General features: G+C 45.3%; 1 protein-coding gene across 1 annotated transcript; it reads right to left on the minus strand.

The window, feature by feature from the left end:
• Positions 1 to 262: 262 nt before the first annotated feature.
• ncapg2 (non-SMC condensin II complex, subunit G2) lies at positions 263 to 18663 on the minus strand. Its single transcript, XM_036522504.1, has 28 exons — positions 18586 to 18663; positions 18011 to 18110; positions 17152 to 17343; positions 16443 to 16557; positions 15896 to 16053; positions 15131 to 15265; positions 14910 to 15004; positions 14281 to 14350; positions 13745 to 13831; positions 13270 to 13362; positions 12648 to 12773; positions 12284 to 12463; positions 10141 to 10293; positions 9208 to 9430; positions 8633 to 8736; positions 7670 to 7843; positions 7510 to 7580; positions 7245 to 7398; positions 6551 to 6718; positions 5628 to 5744; positions 4819 to 4959; positions 3438 to 3537; positions 2512 to 2702; positions 1922 to 2065; positions 1602 to 1705; positions 1229 to 1329; positions 767 to 869; positions 263 to 324 (listed from the first exon to the last, which is right to left on the minus strand). Exons 2-28 carry the CDS (start codon positions 18086 to 18088, stop codon positions 273 to 275), a joined length of 3429 nt encoding a protein of 1142 aa, XP_036378397.1. The 5' UTR covers positions 18089 to 18110; positions 18586 to 18663; the 3' UTR covers positions 263 to 272.
• Between the last annotated feature and the right edge of the window lie 368 nt (positions 18664 to 19031).

Raw genomic sequence — 19031 nt, forward strand, 5'->3', positions numbered from 1 at the left:
ATCAAAATGTATAAATATGCTAACAGACAGCTTTATTTGCAATGTATCCAAGTCCACATTGCTCTGTGTAGCACAGTTAGGAAATAATCAATGACAATGTAATAATACGTTTACATATACATAATTTGGTACAAACGGCAAACACCAGGGAAGGATAAGACACTTACACTATATACAAATGCAAACAAGCTTATTGAGCTTTGATCCACCTTAATTTCCACTCATCTTCATCTTGCACTGGATCCTGATGGAAACAGTGTGGGGTCACACGATCACAGCATCAACATCTCATTGACAGTCTTGATGGCGGACTCGTAAATGACCCTGCAGAAAGATTTAAACCATGACATTCACAATGTCCCAGTTTCCCAGAGGAAATGATGGATTCATTTTACTGGAAAAAAAATCAAGGTGTGCAATACCTTAAAATGTACACACAATGACTGTTTTGCAGTAGAGTAAACATTACTCCTAGCAGTCTGGCAACACAAGTGTCTCGTTCAGCATCAGACACGGTTCATGTGCCTCTGTGGAAAAGGCACCTTCCATAGCTCATCTTGCACTATTCCAGATGGTCCCGGAACATGCGTATCGTTTCAAGGTATGGGGGGGGGGAAAAAGAGGCCCATGCAGTACTGAGAGTACAGATAAACTAAACAATTTGAACAATGTGATTGCATCAGGGGATGGCGTGGATGAACAGAGCAGAGCTGTCAGATGTGGGGGGGAAATGGATGCACCTTCTATAAATAAGCCAAACAATTACCGTTCGATGTTCCCGCTGTCTTCGCCAGTGATGGAGTAATGCTTCTGCAGCTGCCTCTGGATAGACACCACTATACTTTTGAGCTCTGATTTATTTTTGCCCACTGGAAGCAAAGCAAGTAGAAATAGTTATACACCATCTTGACACACCAGGATTGTCTGCTGTGTTAAATGAAACAGTTTGCTTTGTTTCCGTTCAGTTACTGTCACCCCCCCCAACAGAACGCCGTTTCTAGAAGACAGAAACTGCCACTCATAAGGGTGTTTTACTGCCTTTTAGTGTCCTCTCAAATGGATTAACATTGTCAAACTAAATCATGCAATATGTCAAAGCGATCACATCAGAACTCACAATTCAAGAAACTATAGGCTTCATTTAAAGGAAATTGTTAAACTGTCAGACATGCTTATGACATTAATTCCATAGCAAGCAGTGGGGACCAGAGTGCAATGTTTCACTTACTGTGTCGGACCACCGCCAAAATGTTTAAGACTGCAGCCAATCCAGTTATACTGTCAATATCATCTGAGTCAACGGATGCATTTAGGTCAGTCAGAAAGGACCTGAAATGAGATTTTATTCAAAAATGAGTCAGTTAGCATTATTTATCATGATCCATTTGCTTAGCAATTGTCCTTACGCTGGGCATACAACAGAGTTTATAGGTGACATTTATAGAGCTAGATGTAACATCTAGCTGAAGATGAAGCATCTTGCTTCCCATTCAGGAATCAAACCAGCACCTCTCTGGTTACACACCTAGTACATCATAGACTATGATACTCCCTTAATTCTAGTTCCATATTCTAGAATTCTCGCTGCAGAGCAGCGTTACCTGGTAACATTGGGGGATTTCAGAATAACCCCCAGCAGGCAGCTCGACAGTGGGGGCAGGTCTTGGACGCTTTCCGGTGTCGTCACCTCCTCCGCACATGAGATCTGCGAGAAAAAAAATCCAAGCTGAAATCTATCACACTTACATCCGAACCAGACAGCTCTTTTTTAAACCATGAAATACGCAAAATGGAAATGCTATGAAAAACAAAATGTTGGAATGGGAAATAAATGACATTTTTATATGAAACAGGATTAGGGACGGACAGTAGTGTTTATTTAAAATGCAGGCTTTAATGAATCAGCCAGAACATTCCTTACCTTGTGGAGAGAATGCCGGATTTCAACAATGATGGCAGCAGAGATGGTTGAAAACACCCCGTTTATGGCCTCGGAACCGATGGCCTTCCAGTCCTGAATGGTATTGAGGAAGTCTCCAAGAACGACCACAGCTGCACGGCAAAGCTATGAGGGCAGAAGAGACAGCGCCTTGAAAAGCTCTATTCAACATGTTGTCCACATCTGCTTATTAAAAAGACACTGACACATGAATAGTTGCCAATCAATGGCACATCTCACATATATGTAGAGAGACAGAGAATGAGGTTTGACTATCATATCTATCTGTATCATACTATATATATTAGTATATACACAGAAATCTATCACACATACATCCAAACATCTCTATACTCAAACACACGTGCGCGCACACACACACACACACACGTATACATGTATGTATAGAGAGAGAGAGAGAGAGAGAGATTATACTTATATATATTAGTATATATACTGGTTCACTTTCTCATGAAAACCATTATGAGGGTAGCAGAGAAATTGGGATTGCTTGTTCATACATGGCATTATCCCCCTCAGTCCTGGTCCTTAAAGCAGATGCCCCCCAATACCTGCATGCCTTCTTTGGAGTCTTTGCGCAGTCTACACATGATGGTCTCCAGGACCTTCTGGAACATGTCGCAGACGATGCTGAGGAGGACGGCCAGCTGCTCGCTCTGCCTCTGAGCACTCCGGGCCAGGCAGTCCTCCGCCACCTCCTTCAGCACAGACAGCAGCGGGACCATGCAGAGGTAGCCCTTCTCTGAAGACAAGTCACAAAATAATGACAACGAACAGCGCTCATAAAGCACCCTTTTGCCAAGGACAACAGTACTGCAAATCAAAGAGAGTGACTCATTTTATCTATCGCCGCCCTGAGTGACGCTAAGCAGCCATTTTGAGCCAGGGACAGCCAGCGCACACGGCTAGAGGCGGGGATATTTTTATAAGGAGCCGATGAGACTGGGAGATGATTACACGGCCAGACGGAAGAGTCAGACCGGGAACCCAGCCAGTTCGACGGTCGTCAAGTGGGACGGTGTGGAAACACACAGCATGCCGTTCGCTTCGGATCTGTGGTGCAAGATTCGTCACACCCTGACAAAGGCACGCAAGCCAGGCCACAGGCTTAAGTAAGAAGCAAGTGGATTCAAGAGCGCACACTCAGCCGAGTTATATCCTCTCAGTCTACACCCTGCCAGTTTTGAGCATGCCTCCTCTAACATTTGTTTGGCAAGAGATTTATGATAAAAGGAAATAAATTGTTCTAAGTTAGCATAATAATACCTCATTTCACCCACACCCCTGTTTTTTTTTCTTTAAAGCTATGGTCAACAAAACTAGAGATTAATCACTGAAAGAATATTGAAAATAAGTGAAATAATAATACAAAAATGTTCCACTTTGTGATATGGTTATACTCAATTATATTGTTTGCACATTTTTCCCCTGCTTGCAAGCATTTGCTGTCGGATATCAGGTATCTCCCATCACTCACCTGACTGAAGCACAGATAAGCACAGGTGAAGAACCTGTCCTTTGAACTCTTCATCCGCAAGTCCCACCATCACCACATCTCTGCACACCGTCAGGTAGCTCTGGACATAAACGAACCATTTGAAGAGGAAAAAAAAAAAAAAAAAGACCATTGTGACAGCGTGGTTATGAGAAGAAATGACCATTCATCCACTAATATACTTACATACTCAATATTGCAGGCTCTATTTTTCACAGCAATTTGTACTTTTGTAAGCATTTTTTCCCCCACACCTCCCAAAAATCTCATATACAATGCAGCACCATTATACTGACATAACCCAAGACCCCAGCATCTATAAAACTGCTGAAAAACAGAAAACCAAGGGGCACCAATATAAATAACGTTTATTCATTTAGTTGGCTATACGAGCACAGCGACACAGACACGGGCACAGGGGGTAGAGACATGTTTTTATTCAAATAAACAACTGTTTCTTTACTGTACACTGTGGACACAAGGCAAGCCCTGTGAGGGAATGCTACACTTCAGTGCCTAATAACCCCTTAAACAGCAAACAGGCCTGATTTACTGCAGGGGATCAGAACGGAAAATATGCTGGTTGCCCTTCTTTGAGCACGGCAGCACGCAGGAACGTCTGAGTAATATTACAGGGAGGTGAGGAATTCATAGAAACTCCATGTGCTTATTAGAGCCGAAAAGGATAATCAATCCGTTGCAAGGTGGGAAAAAAAAGGTGTAGCGTTGTAGAATACTTAACGCGTAAGACAAAACATGCCACACTGACACTTTTCGCAATCCGCTTCATCTATGACGCCCTGTGGGATCAGGGTTCCACTAAATTTCCTCCCAGGATGGAGCTGAATGACCAGAACGAGAAAAATATCTCTATTCTACTCTGCACTACTGGGTAGAAGACGAAGACTCTGAATGCCGACCGCCATTTATACAGCTCCAACAACCTGAGCAGATCTGCAGCCTGGGAAAGCATGTAGTCCTCAAACCCATATGCTATTAATGAACTCTGCCCAGTGGTCACTAAGGGCAAAACTCACTCTTCTTTTGGCATGGAAAAAAGGTACGAATGCAGCAAATGTGGAGCCAGTTCATAAGTGTGGGCATTTGGAAGTAATTCCGTCACCAGTATGTCCCAGATTTAGGTATTACCAATATCACAAGGCCTGAGTAGGTGCCCTTTTTCAGGGTGATTTGCTGAACTGCTCAGAATATTACATTTATCGCTGGGTTTTACGATTAGTTAGAATGAAGAACCTTGTTAAAACATGCAACAAGCGAGTCCCTACCCCCAGGGAAGTGAACCTATGACCCTCCGCCGACGTTCCTGTCTGCCCTGCAATTTCCTGCATCCAGCAGAACTTACTTCAACGGCCCTCTTGGCCAACGCCAGCTGCTGCTGGGACGTGCTGCCCTCGCTGGGGGTGACCATGAAAGGGAGGGCCCTCTCGACAATCCAGGCCGCCGAGCTCTCCAGGCCCAGAAAGTAGTCCCTGCCCTCCGAGAACTGCAAAATGAAAAAGGTTGTTTTTTTTTTTTTCCCCCCAAACACACATTCCCTGAAACAGATCACAAACACTTACAGTAACCCTTTACTTTCGGTCTTGTTTCTTTTTTCGGGGGTCCCGCAATCAATGCTGTCAGGGTAGGAGAAAAGTAAGCCTCCTTTCAAGGTTACACTACTGAAATTTTATGTTTTTGAATTGTAGAGGAAAAAAAAAAAAAAAGGTTTCCCCTCAGTGGCAGTGTTCAGATGAAGCTTTGTTTTATCAACTACTACTGGCAAATGTTTTCCCTCAAATCTTGTTTTTCTTTTAGAATGAAACAGGAACAGCTCTTTTTACTCATTTTATAACTTCAGGACTTGTTGACATCTCTACTTTTTGTGCTTCAATCTTTGGCTTTCGACCCTAATCTTTGTTGCCTGCAGAATAACGTTTGGCCAAGCTCTGGTGAAGGTCTCTACAACCACAGCTCCAGTAACCGTGAGACATGAAAACAGGTAAAATTTACTGGAGGTGTAGAGTGTGAGAATTCCTTCCTGTGCAGTAAGTTTCATCCTGAAACGGGCCTCCTCCAGCAATCGCAGTATGAGTTGAGAGAAAGGTCAACAATGAGGACAGCGTGAATGGCGGAATAATGGTTTGATAAGAGGCAGCGGGGAGGAGGACTCACTTTGTGCTGGAGATGGGCACTTAGTCGACCGTGAAAGGTGAAGGCTCTCAGCGCGGTCTCCACCCGGGACTGACTGACTCCGGCCTCCGAGGAGCTCATGCCGGTGTACAGCACTGTCTGGAGAGAGAGCAGAGCTTCAGAAACCCGGCTGTCTATTGGTTCTCACGCTCACGATGCGAGTAATCCCTTTGATAAGTGAGAAATGGCTTTCAGTGAAAAAGAAAGGCCAAAAATACCTCATCCTGCTACCAATGTCATTGCTCACGCAGCAATGCGAGGGAAGGAAAAAAAAAAAAAAAACCACCCTGACAAGCTCTGTCATTGATAATTCTGAAAACATTTCCTTTGACATATAGTACCAGTCAAAAGTTTGGACACACCCAATTAAGATAATGGGAATCATTCGACGACATTTTGATCTAAAGATGTATGCTTAAAAGCTTGAAATTTGTATCAGACAAATATAAATAGTGAAATTGATGCCTATGTACAAATTTCTTTCCCAAAAAGAAAAAGAATATATTTATATAATACATACAATTTTTTTTGGTTACTCTGAAGATTCTAAAATAAGATGCATAATTCCATTTGTGTCATTTCATAGTTTTAATGTCTTTACTATTATTCTAAAATGTGGGAAACAGTTTAAATAAAGAAAAACCCTTCTATGAGTAGGTTGACTGGTACTGTAATTTTGTCAAAACAGTTCAATTTGCATTTCAGCTACTTAACGATTACATATGTTTTTCCACTTACAACTATATTCAGTGCTCTGTCGCATTCGTATTAGAAGAGGTTCAGGAGCTCATTAAATTCCTCACAGAGCTGGCACTGCCAGTGGCCATGTATGAAATGCTATCCCCCCTCCCAACTCTGCTGCCACCTCCTTTGATCTTGTGAGAATAACCAGGGGGGCAGGCTACCTTCCAGGCTGAGAGCGATTTGAGCAGGTGGTTGAGCTGGCTCTGTTTGACGGCCAGCAGGCAGTCCCGTTTGGCCGTGTAAATCAGCAGGTACTCCAGGTAGTCCAGTCCTAAGTCTGGCTTGGCAACCGAGGTCTCCTGAATGCTGACCCTGCACTTCTTACCCTGCTGAGAGAAGAAGCCACATGGTTTTACTGACACTCCTAATCTGTCTGTGGGGGTACCCACCATGGAGCAGACTGAAATGGTCTAAGCCCTTCATTTTTTTTTTTTTTTTAAACACCATTGTGGTGTTCTATTTTGTAACTGCACCATGTATTATATCACCTGGGACAAACTGGTTGCTGGTTCGATTCCCCGATAGGGCAGTGCTGCTGTACCCTTGCGCAAGGTACTTAACACAGAAATGCCTCAGTAAATATCCAGCTGTATAAATGGCTAACACCATAAAAAAAAATCATAACATATGCAAGTCCCTCTGGATAAGGGCGTCTACTAAACGACAACAATGTAATGTTATGTAATTGTGTACAAATACTAAACTTTTACCAATATTTTGCTATGCAAATGTCATAAGTGCTATGGCCCTCTGGATGAGGGGTACTGACAACAGGGGCAATAAGAGTAACAAGAACCAACAAGGTGAGGTGTGACGGTGAACAGTGCAGAGTGGACAGCTCCAAAGGCAACTCACCTTGCTCTGCGGCAAGCTGTCACTGAGCCAATCGGTGATGACCTCCAGGATGTGGCCCACCTGACCCCAGTTGCACAGGCAGTCGATGAGCGTGCCGTACTGGGACTCCTCTGCCCCGTCCTCCAGCTTCCGCAGCCTGGACAGGACTCCGCAACTGTAAAGGCAGGAGGGGGGGGGGGGGGGGGGGGGGGAATTCTGGATGTCAGCGCCCCCTATTGGTGAAGAGCAAGGTGTGCAGGAAAGTAGGGGGGGGTGTTACACTGACCTGAAGGTGGGAATGGCAGCAGCGGGCATGAAGGAGGCGATCAGGATCAGAGGGGCGGTGCAGCGCTCATCCTGTGGGGACAGTGAGTCAAGAAATGCTCCCAATTCTGCTGCTCTGCAAGAGACAGAGGGCGCACCTCCAGGGGCGACGAGACGGGTACCTGAAAGACGCGGAAGTACTCGGGCAGCACGGTGGCGAACTTGGCGACGGTGTACTGGAAGGCGTCCCGGTTCAGCTCCAGGGACCTGTGGATGCTCCTCCACAGGATGACCACCACCTCCAGCAGACCGGCCATGGTGGCAGTGTCCTGGACACTGAGGACATCCTCCGGCACCTGGAAGCAGAGATCAGAGACATCTGAACGTTGAGGAACTGAATGCCAACAAGGGGCGGCAGTGTAGCACAGTGGTAAGGGGCAGGGGCTGCAACAGAAAGGGTGCTGGTTCCATTCCCCACTGGGGCGCTGTAGGAAAGGTACTTCACCCACAGCTTCCTCAGTAAATATCCAGGTGAATAGATAATATGACATGTTGACATGTTATCTAATATAAATAGATAACATGCCAACACTGTAATCTATGCAAGTTGTTCTGGATAAAAGCATCTGCTAAATAAATAATGTATGTAATGTAATACTCTGGTTTATTCTTACTGTTTTGACTGTTTCAAAAAGATTATGAGACAAAAGTTATGAGACAACTTCATGATTTGTCATTCAAAAGTTCTTGTTTTGTCATTCAAACTGCAGAGTGGAAGGACTCAGTCGTGTCCTTACACAAATTCATTAAATACAGTCCTTAAAATTTGTGAGGAAACAAATAAAAAAACTGGGTTCATCCTATGTGAGAGACAATTATCCTAATAAACCTAATAATCCTATAAAATAATGTCATTTCACAAATAAAGTCCCAGGTTCACAGACCATTTCACAGCCCCAAATGCTGTCTTGTCCACACATAGAGTTGATTTAGTAACTGTGCACTCCCTACACTTTATTAGCTTTGCTGATCCTCTGCATGGGTGGATACCAGGCGTGCATGCAGTTACCGAAGAAAAGGTACCCCTGGTGAACGGATGAGCAGGAGGCTTGTGGAGTGAGTGTGGCATGTTCGGTCTCACTCACGGTCATGTTCTCCTTGTTGCTGCTGTCAGCCTCATCGGGGTCCTTGTCTCTAGTAGCGTGTATGCAGGCGTCCAGGCAACGTCGGATCGTCATCATCAGCTTGGCTGTGGAGACGAGGACATAAAACAGGTGGGAAAAACTAATATTTGTGAATTAATGTAGGGTTAAAGGGAGCTACAATTACAACGTCAGAACTGTTAAGTATGCAAAACTACCAATCACAGAACAAACTCATGAATTTTTTGTTCGTATACTTTCTTTTCCAAGCACTGAAACACTGCCATACGCAAGCCTTTATTTCACAGAAAGAAGAAACTGTTCCTGTTAAATTAAATGCAAATCCCTCAAGCCAAGTAATAGCCTCCTGGTCCACCAAGCTGACTGACACCCCGCTGAGGCTGTGAAGGAGCCTTTCCCCAGTGCTGTGCCACATAGTTTATTGTTCCAGCAATAACAGTTCCTATAGCAATTATTGTCTCACATTATCAAAACTAGGATTTTAGTGGAAGAATACTGGCAAGTCTCGCACATTAAATGCCATGCCGTGGGCGTTTGGCTATAATGTGTGCACTCACCTATGTTGGCTGGGGCTGTGTAGGCATACGCGTGCTGGTAAAACTTCCTGGCCGCCATGGGATTCATCTGGATGAGGGTAACACAGCGCTCGCACCAGACCTCCTCAGGCTGGTTGACGGGGAAGAAGGAGTTGAAAAGGAGGTTGACGATCCTTTTCGAAACGGGGGCCGAGTCGATCGCCAATCGGGCCAGCAGGTGCTCGATGGAGCACACATTCCAAAACTGTGGCAGGAAAGGGACAGGGAAAGTTTCGAGACCGGTTACGCTACAGGACAGAGCACGTCATCACACCTGTGTCATTCGACCAAGATTTTAAGGCCACTTTCTCACTAGCCCGTAAATGTACTCCCACTTCATCTCTCAAGTAAAAAAAAATGGCTTTTTCCATAAACATCAGACAGCTGCAATCGACGACCCCTTCCGTAAGCGAAAATGAAGCATTCCATTGCGTTCTGGAATGAATACATCTGTGACCGTGGGCAGTTAAGTGCCCTGCTCCTGATGAGTCTGTACTGCAGAGAGGCTGTGAGTGACAGACGTGACATTTGAAATGAAAAGCGCCGCTTCCTGCTCGCTTTATCTGCTCTCCAGCAGCTGACGGTCTGAGTGGCCTGCAAAGAACAGGGAGGCAGTCACGGTGGCTAACAGCTGGACACAGGGGGAACCCTCAAATGCCCAGCTACGCACAGCTCTGCACAGGTGACCAGGGGGAGGGGAAAAGCCCCCCATCGCTCATCTTAAATCTTAAATCTCTGCAAATGTCACAATAATCCTCTGTACGCACTGTACGGCTCCCGTTTCAACATTTAATAAAACCACGTGCCTCCCCTCTGGTATCACGCACTGAGTATCATGAATGTGTTTCTCAGGAGATTCATAGACAGACATTCTTCTCTTATTTTTACCATCTACCAGTAAAGCATTTGTCTTACCTTGGCCGCTCTGACAGCTTTGATCTTCAGCAGCAAATCTACAAAGGCCACGCGCACCTTCTCCGAGTGGTCATGAAGGCTGTTTTTCAGGGCTGGCAAAAGCTGCTCCATCAACAGGTGGCTCAAATTGTTGTCCAGGATAATTGCCATGCACTGAGGTGGAATTAGAGCAAATTCACACAGTGATGAATAATGGCAGCTTTTTTCCCCCGCCTGCCTACCATTGTCTTTTCACGCATAGCCTCCATTGTTGAACATCCAAGTGTGAAAACAGAATTAATCACGTTTTTGCACTTCAACTCTGCTGTTAACATCGGGGACTGTGAATGCATGACATCGGATAATATTTTAAATAATCGCATCCCCACAATAATAGCTGCCATTAAGGGCTGTCAGGGCGTACTGTATGTGAACACAAGCATAGTACCCGTTACATTGTTTCTTTCACAACAGCAGGGATACAGTAACAATTTCTAAAAGACCTGAAAAGCATGAAGTCGAATCAGAGGAGTGTGCATGGATGTTTACACGTGATGCAGAACACCACGCGCACACAAGCAGGCAGGCATGCACGCACACACATATAAACACATAAACACACACACAAGCCTGCATGCGTACACATACACGCACACACACACGAGCCTCCATGTGTACACATACGCGCACACGCACACACACACACACACGAGCCTGCATGCGTACACATACACGCACACACACACACACGAGCCTCCATGTGTACACATACGCGCACACGCACACACACACACACGAGCCTCCATGCGTACACATACGCGCACACACACAAGCCTGCATGCGTACACATACACACACACACACACACACACACACAAGCCTCCATGCATACACATACGCGCACACACACACACACACACACACACACGAGCCTCCATGCGTACACATACGCGCACACACACAAGCCTGCATGCATACACATACGCGCACACACACACACACGAGCCTCCATGCGTACACATACGTGCACACACACACACGAGCCTCCATGCGTACACATACGTGCACACACACACAAACACACATACGAGCCTCCATGCGTACACATACGCGCACACACACACACACGAGCCTCCATGCGTACACATACGCGCACACACACACACGAGCCTCCATGCGTACACATACGCGCACACACACACACGAGCCTCCATGCGTACACATACGTGCACACACACACACACACACACACGAGCCTCCATGCGTACACATACGCGCACACACACACACACACGAGCCTCCATGCGTACACATACGTGCACACACACACACGAGCCTCCATGCGTACACATACGTGCACACACACACAAACACACATACGAGCCTCCATGCGTACACATACGCGCACACACACGAGCCTCCATGCGTACACATACGCGCACACACACACACGAGCCTCCATGCGTACACATACGTGCACACACACACACGAGCCTCCATGCGTACACATACGCGCACACACACACACGAGCCTCCATGCGTACACATACGCGCACACACACACGAGCCTCCATGCGTACACATACGTGCACACACACACACACACACACGAGCCTCCATGCGTACACATACGCGCACACACACACAAACACACACGAGCCTCCATGCGTACACATACGCGCACACACACAAACACGAGCCTCCATGCATACACATACGCGCACACACACACACACGAGCCTCCATGCGTACACATACGCGCACACACACACACACACACACACACACACAAGCCTCCATGCGTACACATACGCGCACACACACAAACATGAGCCTCCATGCATACACATACGCGCACACACACACACACACACACACACACACAAGCCTCCATGCGTACACATACGCGCACACACACAAACATGAGCCTCCATGCATACACATACGCGCACACACACACACACACACACACGAGCCTCCATGCGTACACATACGCGCACACACACACACACGAGCCTCCATGCGTACACACACACACACAAACACGAGCCTCCATGCGTACACATACGCGCGCACACACAGACATGCACACATGTGCACAAACGCACTGCTGCTCCCCATCAGAGAGGCCGGCGAGCGCGTGGCGAGCGCGCAGCGACCGTACCATGGACACGGAGCAGCGGACGTCCGCGGAGCTCACGTCTGCGGCCAGCTCGGTCACCAGCTTCTTCAGGAAGTCAGTGAGGACAGTGGGAGGGATCATCTCCCAGTACCTCGCCAGGACCGTGCAGACACCGAGCGCCGCCGTGGAGCGAACAAGCGGCTGGGGGTCTTCCAGAAGAGACTGTTACATACAAGCAGACGAAAACACATTCAAAAATCGCAAATAAGGGAGATAGCCCAGCCCCCCCCTTCAATGTATGGTATACAATGTATGTGTTAAGCAGACACTGCGGTAAACACTTCATGTTTCACTTCACTATTTTATGGTGTGCCAACTCACAAAGAGGATATCCAGCTATACTCACAAAGAGGATATCCAGCTGTCTCTGAATGGCCTCGTTGATCTTCTCGCCATTTACGCTGGGGTCATGAATAGGAAATGCTCCCGCCAACAGAAAGGTTGCATTGGCACGTACCTCAAAATTTGGTGCCTACGTGATTGAGAGATTTCGACAGAGGAAACACAGTATTAGAAGGATCAACCACATTCTTGGTTGTTTTGTCTGCAGCAGAATGCTCCTCAAGAGCGCCCTCCTTCAGGGCTGAATCTCCCACATGCTCGCAATAACTGAACCACTCAGACCCCATGCCTAGCAACCCCAATTAAAAGAAAAAAAAAATTACATTATATTACTGGCAGCTGGCAGATCCACTTATCCGGAGCAGCTTACATAGGTAATTTTTTTTTTTTTTTAAATATTATCCATTTATGTAACTGTATATTTAATGAGTCAGTTGTGACTTAAATACCTTGCCCATGGAAACAGCAACAGTGTCCCAGCTGGGAATCAAACTGGCAACCTTTTGGTTACAAGCACTGCTTCTTACCACTATGCTGCACTGCCACCCCAGACAAAACAACCTTCACTCTAGCAACACGTCGTGATTTGTTCAAAGCACACAGTCCCTTTCTGGAATCAGCCTAACCTTCAGGCCTCTCCAGAGAATGGGTTTGTACAGTCTGTGCAGCATCTCGTCCACTCCCTGTCGCAACTTCTGGTTGTGAAAGTAGCTCAGAATCTAGAGAGGAAAACAGAAGTGCAGGTATACATTACGATAATAAGCCATACTTCCATCACGGCAGTTTAAAACAGACACTTCTTTTTCTGCATGCCACTATCCTGGCTTTTAGTTATAGTCATGTGAATAGATGGAGATGGTTAGAGGAGCGGTCTGAAAGATGACCATAGTGAGGAATATTCTATCTCTATGGTTTAATCTGACAGTGAACTTCCACTGTCCTTTTCGGGAAGCCAACGCCCGTTTCCTCAAATGCTGAAAAGGTACATGACTGCACCCACCTGTCATTACATCACTCTGATCAGAGCAGACAGAACAGACCACCCTTCAGTAACACCGTGTACATTCCATGCGTTAGGACACAGCCTCTCTGCAGTATTACCTGTCTCACTTTGGCACGAACCGGAGAGCTCCTGTTCAGCAACACCCCATACTGCATCAAGTCCTGGATGCACGTTGCTTCAATCTCCTTTAACACAAGGCGACAGACAAGAGAGGACAAAGACCACGCACATTAATGACTGATTTTTGATGACTGATTTTACCTTAAAATAAACATAAAAGCATGACACATTTAAAAGAGATCCGACACCTTAGTTCTTTAATATCAGTGCACTGCTCGATGAATGTGTGAAGGGAAGAAGGTGTAGGACAAACACACAACTTCTCTTACAAGTGCAATAATATAGAGCTGTGTCACTGAAAAGGCATTGCACCAGCTTTTCTCAAGGTCAGGGAATAATTTTCCAGGTTTTCTCCCCCAAATAAGGCTGTGTTTCCTGTTTTTTTATCCCCTCCGGAAAATCCACTATGTTACATGTACAGCAGCTTGTGACAACGTCAATTGTAAAAATGCACTATAACATCAAATTTAGAGAGAACTGCCATTTTGATTGGAACATGCCAAGACAAATATACCTGAAGGAACACTCCGGATGCCTTCTTCCATGCTCTGAAATATATCTCAGCCACATGTTCTGTGATGACCCTGAGAGACAAGACATACTGTTTTTCCTTCTAATGAACATGGCACAAAACTAATTTATGGCAGTTGTGAGTCCATCTCACTTGATCAAAGCAAATGTTTTCCGGCATTAAATCATGACACACAGAAGTAAAATCATAGCACGTGCAGAGCTTTACTTCTAAAGAAACATTAGCTAATTGTCTGAATTAACAGAATTCAGTATGCCCTTAATTTGTGAAAAAACAAAGATTAGAGCATGAGTTTAACTGGCTATGCAAAGCACAATGCGTGAGGACACAAAGTCACAAAGACTGTACAACGCAATGACCAAAATGTCATAGATGTGAACACTTCATAATTCTGAGTCCTCATCAATAAAGACAACACTGGATCATGTGTGCATGGGGAAAGCACAAAAAATCCTTCACATCAAGAGTGAAATCCTTCTTCATTATGGCTTTCGTTCTCTTATATGCTGCAAATTCTGATGGCGCTCAGCGTGACAACACTGGCATCAGAAAAGCCAATCATAATCTCAGGCAGTGACACTTCCCACCTCTGCTCTAAGACAGACACTTACTTAGTGAAGTACTGAAGTTGGTTTTTAATGGTTCCATGGATCATGCAGATGAAGTCAACATTCCAGCTGAACAGGAAGGTCAGAAAGCGTCTTCCCTGTTGAGAGAAAAAAAAAAAAAAAAGGAGAGAGAGAGAGAGAGAAAGAGAAAGAGGGTGGTGAGGAGGTCGTGAGTTTGTCAGGGCTGGGGGGAGAGGGGAGTACTGCTGCGAAAGGGGACCCACCTCCTCGCGCATGATATAGGCAACGCTGAGGTAACACTGGAGCAGCAGGTCCACCATTCCTTTGCTTTCCTCCGCCTTGAAGTCCACACTCAACAGCACCTCATGGATGTTCCACAGCCGCTTAATCTCAGCGCCCTGGTGCCAGAGGGTCACGAGGATGTCCAATGCGAGACAAAACAACCAAAGCACTCGTTACTGTGGGATAACACACCCATTTCACACAGACCATAACTTAAACTGTACAACTCAAAAGATGGAAACACTTCACTCAACTACCATACCAGCAAGCTCCATATCTGTGATTAACATGTAACATGTGATTAACCTGAGCCTGACACAGCCATTTATTTCCGACGATCTCTCACTCATAATTATTGCCCACAATCTTAGAGTACAAAAAAAAAAAAAAAACGTAAACAGGCCAAATGTTACAGTATGAAAGAATGAAAAGCACCACAAGATTTACCAAAAATACACCTCTGAATCTCATTAATAGCCCGTGGTGGACACACTTGGATTAAAAGAAAAATATTAGGGAGCTGCTGAAATTATACACCTAATGAAGAAGTCTTATCCCGGTTTTTGGTGAATTTGGTGAACACTGGTAAGAGTTTTGCCACACCCTGTCGACTTATTAATTGGTCTGCCTTACAATCATTGCAGCAAGTCAAGCTGTCCATGCCAGTAAAAAAACAGAAACAGCAAAGAAAGCAGAGAAAGCAAAGAAATAAGCAACTGGAACAAAGGTGATTTTTGGTTGGTTACCGGATTCTTCAGCATGAGGGTCTTCTCCAGGCAGAAGACAAAAGCCGTCCTGCCCAGCTCCTGTCTGCCCACCAGCTCCATCCGCCACCAGCGTTCGCACAGCTGCAGGATCCCCAGCTGCACAGGCACCTCTGAGGCAGGCAGCGAGCTCAGGATGCCTGAGGGGATAGGTGCACAGCCCGTTACCACACATACAGCCCCAAAAGTCACCCCCTCTGCACCCTAAATATTCCTGAGCTGAAAACCTGAGACAGAGACAGTGAACTGTGATTTTAAATATCTACTGAGCATCGGTCCTTAAGTTTTTCTAGTCAGTGTATAAGTCGCCAGAAACACAAGCATAAGAACAAAATGTAGGCTGGTATCTGCGTGAGAGCATTTAGAGTGACTGGGCCTCTTCAGACACTGCCGAAACATGCTGACTTTACTTCGATAAACGTTTAATAAAAATCACAGGCACCTCTCTGTCCTGTTTTTAATTTTTAGAGACTCTGAGCACCTGGATAGGGAGCACTTGCGTTCTCTACTTAAAGAAAAAGATTCTTACCATTTAATATGTTGGCACATTGCAGCAGGCTGCCGTAAGCATCACCTTCCTGTATTATTGCTACAGAAGCAGTGGCCACCTCAGTCACTCCTGCCGTTACTGCCATAGTCCGTTTCTGAACAGGGCAAGAGAGAAGTGAATTAAGTTCAAGGAGGCAAACACACTTTGAAAGTGATGGCTCCCACAGAGCACAGGTGACACCATTTTTTTAATATCCATGGGACCTGACCTGTGTTATACCACAACAGTAGTTTGAATTCAGTGCAAACTAGTGAAACTCATAACATTTACATTATAGGTGAAAGAAATAATGAAATACAGCCCCATAGTACAAATCTGGAAAAAAAACTGCTAGATGGCACTGTCCTCCATCACTTTTCTTCAATATTACGGAATTGGGGGAGTGCAAGTGTGACCCAGTTTTATTTACTGGTAAAAGTAGATGGGTTTGGGAAAAGCAAATCTATATCAACATTCCTTTATCTCATGACAACTTAATAGAATACTATACTCTCAGCCTAGAAGACATTTGAGAGAGGAGTTTTGATAATGTATATTACTCAGCAATAACAAAACAAACAAATGCAAAAATATACTGCACATTGCAAAATTTAGAGGAAAATAAAAAATACACACAGACACACACACATATATATACACATTATTCCAAAGGAGTGAGGCAACTCCCGCACTGTGCTACCAGCCCTACCAGTTCGGGAGCGACCTCCACTTCCATTTCGTCGTCGCTGTCGTCGTCCATGCCAGCATTCCAGCGCTCGATGGGGAACGCCACCAGCGCCTCAGACAGCAGCCTAAGTAGCCGCTCCCATAGCTCTTCCCTCTGGTTTTTCGGCAGCTCCTGCAGCACCTCGTTCAGGTCGAAGGGGTCTGCGCTGTCCCTCTGGACACCAGTACAGTAAAGAGTCAACACTAAGGTTCAAGAAAGCGCCTGCACCGATGCAGCAGGTGAGACAAAAGAAAGGTAAAACCGTCCACCACTGATGAATGTTCCACACACACATTTGAGAATTAATGTATAATCAATCAAGGCTGCAAGACTTAGATATTTCCTTTAGAGAAAATAGGTTAAAGATACTGCATTTAGCACAGTATCTACAGTATCCACAGGGGTGGGGGGGTTGCTTAATAGTTTCTGTTTCGGACTTGTGAGACATGAGTACTGAAGTAGCCGTATTTTGAGACACAGCCACAACAATAATAAAGACGATCATGGTAATAAAGATCAAATACGCTGGGTGTAAAACTACCAATTATATCTCCAAACCCAAATACAGAGTCTAACCTAGCATCATGAAGATTGAGTAAGGTGCAAAGACTGAGCCTGACACCACAGACTCCTGTAGTTCAGTCAAGGAGTGCTGTACTGAATCCCATTAATTTCTGTCCGCTGTTAACTTTCAGGAGTTACCTAACTTTAGCTAAAGGCAAGCTAACGTCAACAGCTAAGATTATCATGTCCTTGCCAACTTTAACGAACTTGCCCAAAATGTATCCACCATCTATAACGTGAGCTACTCAGCTAATGTTGATATTCGCTGCGTACGTACATGCAGGCTGATGAAGTTTAGGAAGTCCTCCGCTGTGTCGTGGCTGACAGAACGTAGAAACTCCTCTCGCTTTGGCATGTTTGACGAGCTCTCAGTGGTGCTGATTACGACAAAATGACACATCATAAAATCAACATTGCTAGTCAAATTGTGACATCAATGCGAAAAGGAAAGCTCACAGTTTCAAGCCAGCTGCAGCAACAAAAACACAGCAAGTTAACGGCAACGTTAGCTGACGTTGAACAGCTAGCTAATATGCAAATGTTGACTAAGCTACGGGAGACTGCGATAACTACCTAACAAGAGAAACGTTTTTTTTAGTATCTTGGCAATTAAGTTTGCAAGATGTCGTCTTTTCAGTTCGTGTCGCGTTTATTGGCAGCAATCCTAGACAACTACGCTCGTCCTTGCTACCGTTACTCAGTTTCAAAACGTCAAAGCAATTTTCCAAATACATACACAGATCGCCGACATACATCGAGAAAAGAGACTAGCTTGTGTACAGCAACAATTAATATTATGCTTCTATGCTGTACATAATGTAAATTTTATTATTAAACCTTTATTGTACTTACCCCAAACGAAACTATTTGTTTTACATTCGCCTAGCTATGTTAAACTGGTCTCCCGCGCAAAATTGAACTTCCTTCTTCTTCTTCTTCTTCTTAGATTTAATGGCGGGTCACACGCTGCAACAGGTGTTGCTGCCACCCACTGGCGTGGAGTTAAACAGTCTGGTTTGTGGCGCTGAAAACTAAACCCCAAAACCACGAATAAAACACTAACGCTAAACTCGTGTGGTTTCAGAAACGTCTAGAGAGGACAGGAGGAAACCCGGGTGTCTGTCAGGAAGCAAAAAAATCCCTCCTCCCTCTGGTATAGCCCTCACACTTTAAGAGCACATATTCCAGGTTCAGGTACTCAACACAGTGACAATGAGGAGTCACCCACCACCCCCAGCCTACAATTCCTGGCTGCCCTGACCAAAGCAAAGTCCTATTCCAGGAGTTCTCAGACTCGT

Source organism: Megalops cyprinoides, chromosome 2, assembly GCF_013368585.1.
Source record: "Megalops cyprinoides isolate fMegCyp1 chromosome 2, fMegCyp1.pri, whole genome shotgun sequence".
NCBI lineage: Eukaryota > Metazoa > Chordata > Actinopteri > Elopiformes > Megalopidae > Megalops > Megalops cyprinoides.